Source organism: Callionymus lyra, chromosome 3 (assembly GCF_982586985.1).
Source record: "Callionymus lyra chromosome 3, fCalLyr1.hap1.1, whole genome shotgun sequence".
In the NCBI taxonomy this organism is placed as follows: domain Eukaryota; kingdom Metazoa; phylum Chordata; class Actinopteri; order Syngnathiformes; family Callionymidae; genus Callionymus; species Callionymus lyra.
Genome location: NC_141820.1, coordinates 37142268 through 37152148, shown reverse-complemented (window position 1 = coordinate 37152148; position 9881 = coordinate 37142268). Strand labels below are relative to the sequence as shown.

The window sequence follows — 9881 nt, the reverse complement described above, 5'->3', positions numbered from 1 at the left end:
GTCCAGTTAATGAATCACTAAAATAACTTACTATAATTAATTATGATAAATTAAATAAAGGTTGTTATTAACAGTCAGTAATACATTCTTCATACAAATAGGAATTTTAAATGTTATTAAGTTGTATTTGTGTAAATTAATTTAAAAAACAACACGTTCTAAAATAAATGTGTATATATTCATATGTATACATGTGTTTATATATTTATACATGTATTCAATGTTTATGTACGTAAAATAATATAATAAATAAAAGGCTGTATGTTTAAGGAATGGTGATTTATTTTTAAAATACTTTTCCCCCAGTTAATTCACTTTAAATCTAGTAAAAAGATAACAACGATGCAACTCCGCGCCTCTAGAGGGCGGTGAAGATTATCATGAAATCCTGCCGCCGCTGCGGTCAGAGCTGTGAACATTTAGCATTTTCCTCGCTCAACGATGGAAGAGATCAAAACGGAAGAGATCAAAACGGAAGAGCCGGATAAAGTGTTCTCTTGCCAGCTGTGTGGTTTGAGTTGCTCGTTCACGTACTTTGGACAGAAGCCTCCGAACACCAGAGCCATCGTGTGAGTCCACGTGTAACTACACACATGTACACTAACATATGAGTGACAAGTGTCATAACCAGGTTCTGTCCTCCATCAGACTCCTTGAAGAGTGTTTTCTTCGTAAAGACCCGTTCAGCCCGGACAAGGAGAAGTTCCTGGTTCTAGGATCTCACTGCAGCGTGTGTGGAGTGTGTGTGTGTGTAGGCGCGGTGAGTTCACGTCCTCAGTTTGAACTTGTGATCCAACTATTATATTCAACTTAAAAATATATCTAACTTTAAAATGTGAAATACTGATTTCTAACACCTATTCGTGTTGTTTTCGTTAAAAAATTAACCTTTTTCGGGCAGTATTATACATCTTTTGTTTAAAACGCTGATATGTATTAAAACTTGATAAGGAAAACATTTCACACAGTGGGGAAATATCAACCGTATAAATAGCATAGATGACAGAATTATTCCCAGATAGTATACGTTATAAAAACAGCATATATATGAAACGCACTAGAGATAAGTAACTTGGTTCATGAGTCAATCTTGTTTCAGACATCATGTCTCTCATCATGTGAAGGTCAGTCATGTGGATCTGGATGTATCATTGTGCACTCAATCTAAGGCAGCCCGAATCCATTGACCCGGGCCAGAATAAACGCTGACTTCAAGTCACCTTCTGTCTCCCATTAGGACTGCAGTCTCTTCTACACACAGAGGTTCTGCATCGAGTGTGTGCGGAAACATCTGGACCAGTTCCCTCCACAGATCCAGGCTGAACTGGCCAGGAAAGGATCCAAGACGGGGGTCTCCTGATGGTGCCTGAGTGGGTTTGTGCAGGCTGTGGATAAGTTGGAGGTGTCATGCCTCAGCATACCCTGGAGTGCAGGAAGGTGGAGATGAACAATTGAGAAGGTCTTGGACAAAAGTTAGACGACCTGCATAGTGACTCAGGTGAGAGACGGCACTGACTGGAGAAGTTTGCAGCAGTGGACAGTGAGACAACAGAACGGTCTTTGGAGTCTCGTGTGTGTGTGCAGAGTAACCGTCATGACTCCTACATTCTGCCAATGTTTTTTATACCTTGAGTATTAAAGTCTGAAATATGTCTACAACTTTCTGTTTGTGTATCATTGTTTGTGTTGGAACATTCCCTGAGTTGCATGAGTATAAAAGTGTCAGATCAGTCAATAGCTGCTTCCTGGCTCAACACAGCAGCTCCACCTTGTGTTGAAAGAAAGATGAACAGTAGTTGTGAGCCTTTAAAATCATCAATGATACTTTAAATAATAAAAAATGACATGACAAATGTAAGTAAGTAATTTTTATTTGTAGAGCGCTTTTCCAGACCAGGGTCACAAAGCGCTTAAACAATCAAAACAAAATTCAATAAAGTAAATACTTTAAAGATCAAGATAACACTGATAACACAACAGGAGTTCCAGAAAATTGAGGAAAAGAAAAATGAAAACTATAGTGATTTGTGTTTACAACACAGGCAATAAAAGTCGCTTGTTCTAAACCATCTCTAAACATGCAGCTGCTGGGAAATATTTTCACTGGTTTGTTTTGGCTTTTCCCTTCTAAAGTGTCGACAAAACTGTTTTCAGTTGCAGAACCTTGTGTCAGAGAAGGGTCTCTCAAGACCATCACAATAATCTTAAGATTAGGGGTAGTTAATAACAAATGATGTACAAGAATAATAATATTCGTAAAATCATTGTAATTGAAGCACTTCTAATCCACGCCCACTACAGGTGACGTACTGCTCTCACGCGACGTCACATAGCAGGGTCAACGTAGTTTAAATAGTCTTTGATGATTTTCCTGCTTCACGCCACTCATCGCCATGTTGGCTCTCATGACTCGTCGTCTCGCTGCGACCCGGACCTGACAGCAGCGGTTCCGTTTAAACGCCACAGCTGCGTGTGTTGGACCGTGCGCGTGTAACACCGTCCTCGCCCTATCTGGAGGAGCATGAGTGCAGCTGCGCGGCTCCACACGATCACTCGCTGCGCGTCGTAGATCTGGGAGAGATTTTCCTGGACTTTTCTTCTCGCGTCACTCGTCGTCCGCGAAGATGTCAGACGTGCGTCTGTCCAACGCCAGTCCCACCGTGGAGCGGGTGGACCCGCGGCCGCAGGAGAGCGCCAGACCCAGCGTAAGCAGGGCTCTCTTCGGCCGACCCGAGCCCGGAACCATCCAGTCCGCGCTGGCGACCTCCCTGGAGGACAGTGTGCAGGGCTTCAGGGAGAGGTACAACTTCGACCCGGTCTCCGACAGGCCGCTCCCGGGGGACTACGAGTGGGAGGTGGAGCGAGATGCACCGGACTTCTACCGGAGAGGCGTGCACGTACGCACGGACACGGAGCCGTCGGAGCGGGGCGCGGCGCCCGAGGGTCGCAGCCGACCGAGGAAACGACCCTCGGGGGATTCAGGTGAGAAGAGCTTCTGCTCGACAGAACCCTCACACGCACGTATTTCCAGCCTCATAACAACTGCGCATTTCACGCGCTTCCTTGTTCTGCATTTGTTCGCACTTTCCTGCAGGTGTTTATGACACCCGTTTTTTCAATGTCGTCGAAAACAAGAGCGTGTGTGTGTGTGTGTGTTGTCAGCAGCTGCCTGCTCCAGCGACGTCAAAAAATTGCACGACGAGAAGGGCGACCGTCACGACGGGTCACCGCCTGGAGCTGAAGGCAGCTCGGCCCTGGTGGTGGCCGACGAGCCGGAGCACAGTCCGGTGGACCCGAGTCAGGTGAGGATGCTGGGGGGTCCTCCTGAACACGCTCTCTGAAAGCTGCACACTTTTTTTTTTACCGACATGTAAATCCATATATGCAGTTGACTCGTGGTGTGTTATTACACAGTTTAGTGTTGAATAGCTCAGTGTCAAGAGTGTGTTTCAGGCTTTTCCTTGATTTTCTGGAACTCCTGTTGTGTTCTCAGTGTTATCTTGACCTTTAAAGTATATATTTTATTGAATATTGTTTTGATTGTTTAAGCGCTTTGTGACCCTGGTCTGGAAAAGCGCTTAAACAAATAAAAATTACTTACTTACTTACTTAACGCTCAACAAGTCTGACCATTTCCACAAACAAGTCATTTCTTCTCCTAACGCCATCACCCTGATGTTGTGTGCAGAGTTGAGGAGGAGTCTGACACACAGCCTGCTGGAGGACGACCGGCTGCTCAAGCACTGAAGATGTACACTATCAAGTTTTGGCACTCATTTAAAAAAAAAAAAAAGAAAGTCAAATTGCCTCAGAAGCAGCAGACGATGTAGCAGTGTGCAAATTCATGTTTGTGCATCTTTTTATCTATAAATACTATATTATTACTACCTATGTTTCAACCATGTAGCAGAAGAGAAGCATTCGGTGATGCGATGTTTGCGTTTTGACTCGAGAAGTTGCGGTGCAATTTCCCTAAAAGTTGTGTGTAGATTCGTCATGTTTGTGAATATTCGGGTAAATCTGATGCAAGTAAGAAGATTTGAAACCTCAGGGCGGCGTGGAGACCGACCGTCTTCCACTTCTCTACGGCTTTACACGTCCCAGTGATTCATTTGAAGGTCCAGCCGGCCGCTCTGGGCAGGGGGCATCTTCTGGGAGCTGCCACCGTCAGTTTACATCCACCCCCCCAAGATTTATTTTAATTTTGACTTTTGGGAGTTTTTATTCACCAAAGTTTGTGTATTTTAAAAAACTGCTGAGCAATATTTCACCAAATTTGTACTCCTCCTCGCTCCTGAGTCCAGATGGTGGAGATGTTCCTGGACCACTTCTTATGCAAATATGTGAATCAAAGATTTTTGTTTCTTAGTCTTGAACTTCATGATACGATTGCACTATTTTGAAACATGGCGAGGGCAGACAAACAAAGTTACACTGCCCTAGTCGTTTGGAAGACTTTACCTGTGTGCCTTTCTTTTCTAGAAAAACACTGAAAATTTTATTTATTAATGTTTGTTTTTTTTCCCCAAAAGCACATATTTTACGTGCAGATTGTTTTTTGTACATATGTACCTTGTTAAAAAAAACAATAAAGTGTTGCCAAACTCATCCGATATTTGTTTTCATCAATTATAGTTTTAAGGTCTAATGACATTTTATTTCCTGTCACACGTCTTCCCCTCATTTGTTCTTGTGACAATTTGAACAAGCAGTGGAATGATGCCTATGTTACAAATGTCAGCAGTTGAATTCTAAAGTTGACTGTAGAAAAACTCAAATGGAAAAAACGAATAGCATAGAAAAGTCCAATTAGTAATTAGTCCATTAGTAAGAATAATAATAATAAAAGTCCAGCTATGAAAATATATCTATATATTAAATTGGTTTAAAAAGTCAACCTTAAATGGTAAATGTAATATGTTTGATATGATTCCTAAATCAGGACTAATACTACACAACAAAACTTGAAAAGTTTAAACCATTATTTGAAATAAAATGTCAACACAAAAATGTATTACACTGTTCTTAAATAGTTGTAAAAAGTCAAGTTCCCCAAACAGAACACACAAAAAACTTTAAATACAGCAGCAAAGTAATGCAGAGTTGTGTGGAAAATAAACTGTTTACGTACAAACTGAGTTTGGTTCGTCGTCTACATTGTTGAAGATGATAAGACGTCATGTTTGCCTCACAGTGGTGTTGCTGCGCCTTGAACAAACACTGTTGGAATATCAGGTGATCAGACTGTGTAAACTGTGAGGCGTGCTTGACTTTGAGTGACAGACGAGGTGTTGACACACAACTGAGTATGCAATTATACACTCGACCTCAAACACTTCAGATCATGTTTCCAAACTGACACATGTAAAGAGAATTGTCAAGTCAGGACCAGGACATTGTTAATTATGTCGAGAGGAAATCAAAGTAGCAGGTCGACTACTCTGGTTCTAAAGTAGCCTTTTTCAATACTAGCACCACTTCCCTCAGCCAGCAGGGGCACTGCAGTTGGGCCAGAAGTAGACTTCAAGCGTTAAAACTTCAGTGAGTGTCAAACTTGCGACCATGACATGTGGTAATGACTCACAGTTACTGTTCAGTGAGTCTTTTGTTGTAAGTGTGTAGGATGTTTTGCTATGTTTTGTGTATGTACATTTTGTGTTTTATTTTTATGACTTTATGTGCAATGTGTTAGTGTGTCTTTTGTTGGCTTTGGTGTGTGCATGTGTGTTCCACAATATGTGTTTGTGTATGTATATTTGTGTTGTTGTTTGTTTTGATATGTGGGTGTGATTTGTTGATTACAAATGTCTATACTTATGCAGGTCATTGTGTAGCTATTTCTGACATGTTAGTGTAGGAATTATGGGATTGTTTTGGTGCTGGAGAGAAACATGCTTCTTCACACCCATCTTGAAATAAATATTTACTACAACACGCCCTGATGCACACTCCTCACTACATGTGCACCTCCAAAACACCCACAACTATCACGCACCCAGCTAGCTGTCCACACACAAATGATCATTGAATATAAACACACAACAAACAAAGAAAGTAGTTAAAAATGGATGTACATGCAACAAAATATTTGGTACAATTGAAAGTTGGCCTGTATGTTTTTGTGTGTGCATGTGTGTGTGCAGTACTGTCATTGTGTAAGTCAATATATGTGTGTGTGTAACTGGAAGTGAGTCTGTTGTCACAAACACTTCTTCCAGCAACATTTGAGGAGCAAACATCTTGCACAGTAATTGGTAGTAAATCATTGCAGAGACAGAAGTGCACATCTGCAGGACAGATTCTGAGCCTAGGCTCCACCTCTGGCGCAGGAAACACCCAGTCAGTCCTGACAAGGACAGAGAGAGAGACGGAGAGAGAGAGAAAAAAATGTGATTGAAAGTTTAGCGCTCCAATCACCAGGCAGGAAGGAAAAGCACACCACTTACTTTTCAGCCAATCAGAGCTGAGGATGGCGGGACCGCACTACGGTACAGGCTGTTCTTTTCATAAAACGCACACACACACACAACAGCCAATTAGTTTCATTGGCTGCTCCTTTCCTGTTGATATCAGTGAGTAGGAGTTAGAGTATAATCTTCTGTGTGTGTATGTGTGTGTCTTTGTTGATGTGTGTGTATGTGTTTCTGTGCTTTGTCTCTGCAGTGGCCAAAAGCTGTTGCAAAAGTGGTGAACCAGCAAATCATTAAATAAAACTGATACCAATAATAGGCACCACAGAATAGCTGCATTGGTTCTTTTTTTATATTGCTTATTTATTTCTATTGCTTATTTTGTGTGTTATCCTATTTCATGATTGTCTATGTCTGTACTGACACCACAACAATGCCTATGTTGGGTTTAAAACTCTGGCAACAAAAGTTTTTTCAGGTAATCACATTTTATTGTGATATTTGAGAAATGTTTTCATTGTTTCCTATATATTGTTATTCCTGTTATTTATTATCAATTGTTCTCTTTGAGTCGACATTCAGCGAAAATAAGATTCAGGAAAATGACAAGATTGTCTTAGTTAAGTAAAAATATGAATCAAATTAAATAATAATACTACTAAATACACACTCTCCACTCCATTGCCCCCTAATGGCCATTAAGACTTTGATTTGTGTTTCAAACGACCAGCTTATCAGTTATTGAACTTGTCATCTGGCCAACCTATTCACCACCGGTCCTCCGTAGGTTAGAACATTTACTAACCACTTTGTTCGTCATAAGATCTGCCCATTGAGTCTGAGCGCTAAAAGATTTCCTAGGATCAGCCAGCTAACAATTAAAACAGCTGATTTGGCGTCTAGAAGATGGTGGATTCAACTAATGAGTGTGTTACAAAATAAAAGGCTGGAACATGCCAGACTGGGCGGATACAAACATGGAAGCAACAGACAGAGTTCTGCTCGACTTCAAAGTGTTTAATGAGGTAAAACAGGCAAACAGACAAAATTATTCAAACAAGAACCAAAAGTGTTCATGAACTTTATTTGAAGTGACACAATTGTTTCTTAAAGCAGTCTTCCATTAGTCATCCCTCCCTTATACGTACTAGTTTCCTTGGTGAGAAGCTCAAGGGGTGGTACAATACAATTACCATCAGCTCCAGGGTCCACCAAAATATTTATAAAGAAGACCCATGACTACCAGAGATGACTGCAGGTAAATGAATACCTATCCGTGCTTATCGAGCACCAAATTGCGTTGTAAAATAAAAGAGCTGCACCAAACCGGGTCACTCTTGTAGGCTTCTGGATGTGGGATGGCTGGTTCTTGGGTTGCGACCAAGCAGGCTGTGGTTTTGGCAGTAGTTGAGGCAAAAACACGGGAATGAGAGGAGTTTGGTTAGGCCAGGGCGAATGACTTCCTTATGTCTTCAGAGAGATCTTTCGGGAGATCCACAGGCCCTTGAATGGTTTTCTGCCGTCGTGGCTGACACAGATCTGCAACATCGCATGGGCATTGGGGGCAGTACTTATGGATTGGCAGGCTGGGGTGGTGGTTCACCTTTTAAAGAAGGGGTTGAAGGTTGTATTCACCCAACTATTCAGGGTCCTAGAAAGAAGGGTCCACCATACAGGAGAAGCAATGTGGTTTTCACCTCACTGTATATCCTTGGAATGGTCCTTGAGGGTGCATGGGGGATTAACCTGTCTACATGTGTTATGTGGAGCTGGAGAAGGTATTGGATCATGTCTCTTGAAAAAGATCAACCCTAACCCTGTATGAGCAATGTCAGAAAATAATCTTCATAGGCCTTGCAAGTCCGGCTCGGACTGCGCCAGTGCTGCCTTATATCACCTATTTTGTTCATAGCCAGGACATTGAGGGGATCCGGTTGGGTGGTTTAAGGATTGGGTCACGACCTTTTGCGGATGAGTTGGTCATGGTGGCATTATCGGTCCATGATACTTCAGCTCTCACTGGAGCGGTCGGCAACCAAGTGTAAAGTCCTTCATTTCTCTTCACACTCTCAACTGCTCTCGTTATTTCCGCCGCTATCACTTGTTGAGGGAGGAAGGGAGCGCTTGTTTTTATGCAGGGGAAGTCCCTGATCAAATACTGTACAATTATTTCGTCTACGCTTGGAAATGAGATTGTTATTTCTTAACGATTAAAGCAGCCCTACTACAACATCATAGAGACATGGGGCAAAGTTGGTAGTGACTGGAGTCAGAGGCGCTGCTGCATCAGAGCCAAAATAACTATTTTAAATTGATCTTATCGGCCGTCGGATTATCTAAAAGCCCGATGCATCTCAAAATGCCGAATATCTTAGCCGATAATCGGTCTATCCCTAATCTGCACCTACAAATTCATGCGTCTGCGTCCAGAGAAATCAGTTAATACCTGGGCATGTGAATAGGAAGCCATCGTGCTGGTGAGTTGTTCATGACACTGGTAGGAGACTGTGAGGGAGACCCAGGACATGTTGGAGAGACTATGCTTCTTGTGACCTTGGAACATCTCTGGTCCCCTGTGAAGAGCTGTATGGTGTAGCTGACGGGAGGAGATTCTTGACCTCCCTGTTAAAGCCGCCAGCCCGCGACCCAACCAAGACGTGACAGATGGAGGGAACTTGTTGAAAGTAAATAGATGTTTGATCACCAAGGAGGAAAGAAAGTGTGTCTTCCAGAAAAATAACCATATTTGTAAAATCCTGTCTCGTTTTAAGCCTCAAACAGTAAATTATAAAATTATACTGTGGCTGTGAAGGCCCAAAAGAAAGACAGCACAAGCAATAGTTACTTAATATAATGGGAAAACTTCAAAACAAAATACTGAACTTACACGAAAGTAACAAGAAAAACATCAAATGTTCCCAAGCCTTTTCCAAAATATAAATGTTTCAAACTCTTTTATATGATACACAAATCCTCCATGTCAGTGGCCTCCATCTATAAAGATTTTATTTCTTTATTGCTGCCAGGTCCATGTTAACCTTTTTCAAGCTCACAAGGCCAACACATATGTAGAAGCTGCTCTCAGCTGCACGTATGACATCACTAGCATCGACTGATTGACGAGAACAGAGCCAAGCATGACCTCAAACCCACAACCAGGGTGTGTGTGTCACCTCACTCTGACCTGGTGTGTTGGAGAAAAACAAACAGTTTGGATCTTTCACAGCCATGTCTGGCAGGTGAAACATTTCAGTTGTCCGGTTATTCTTGCGTCAGATAGTGAGTCGTGAAGGTCGTCGTCTGAAGCTATGAATAGATGTTGGACAGAAGGCCAGTGGAGTATGAGCTCACTATTTGGCAAGCTACAGCTGGGAGGTGGTTTGTGTCCGCTGGAAATACAACTTCCCATCTGCTGCCATGACTTGTACCAATTTTCCATTAAAAAAAAAATTTAAAAGCTGTTTTATTATT

At 42.1% G+C, this 9881-nt stretch overlaps 2 protein-coding genes across 3 annotated transcripts; both read left to right on the top strand.

The window, feature by feature from the left end:
* Positions 1-401: 401 nt before the first annotated feature.
* cdpf1 (cysteine rich DPF motif domain containing 1) lies at positions 402-1659 on the top strand. The gene is made up of 3 exons (XM_087786002.1): positions 402-569; positions 649-760; positions 1238-1659. The coding sequence occupies exons 1-3, from the start codon at positions 442-444 to the stop codon at positions 1358-1360; spliced, it is 363 nt and encodes a 120-aa protein (XP_087642128.1). The 5' UTR covers positions 402-441; the 3' UTR covers positions 1361-1659.
* A 330-nt stretch (positions 1660-1989) lies between these two features.
* LOC148084670 (cyclin-dependent kinase inhibitor 1B-like) lies at positions 1990-4608 on the top strand. 2 transcript variants are annotated; one of them, XM_087786000.1, is made up of 3 exons: positions 1990-2982; positions 3163-3302; positions 3689-4608. In XM_087786000.1, exons 1-3 carry the CDS (start codon positions 2625-2627, stop codon positions 3692-3694), a joined length of 504 nt encoding a protein of 167 aa, XP_087642126.1. In that variant the 5' UTR covers positions 1990-2624; the 3' UTR covers positions 3695-4608. The 2 variants fall into 2 exon arrangements, with proteins under 2 accessions (XP_087642126.1, XP_087642127.1); XM_087786001.1 differs by having other exon boundaries at positions 1997-2982; positions 3166-3302.
* Positions 4609-9881: the final 5273 nt, after the last annotated feature.

Excerpts from the sequence above, each read along its gene's own strand:
- cdpf1 (XM_087786002.1), top strand. The coding sequence starts at position 442 with ATGGAAGAGATCAAAACGGAAGAGATCAAAACGGAAGAGCCGGATAAA. Across the intron at positions 570-648 it reads CCGAACACCAGAGCCATCGT|ACTCCTTGAAGAGTGTTTTC; the intron begins GTGAGTCCACGT and ends GTCCTCCATCAG. Across the intron at positions 761-1,237 it reads TGTGTGTGTGTGTAGGCGCG|GACTGCAGTCTCTTCTACAC; the intron begins GTGAGTTCACGT and ends GTCTCCCATTAG.
- LOC148084670 (XM_087786000.1), top strand. The coding sequence starts at position 2,625 with ATGTCAGACGTGCGTCTGTCCAACGCCAGTCCCACCGTGGAGCGGGTG. Across the intron at positions 2,983-3,162 it reads ACGACCCTCGGGGGATTCAG|CAGCTGCCTGCTCCAGCGAC; the intron begins GTGAGAAGAGCT and ends GTGTGTTGTCAG.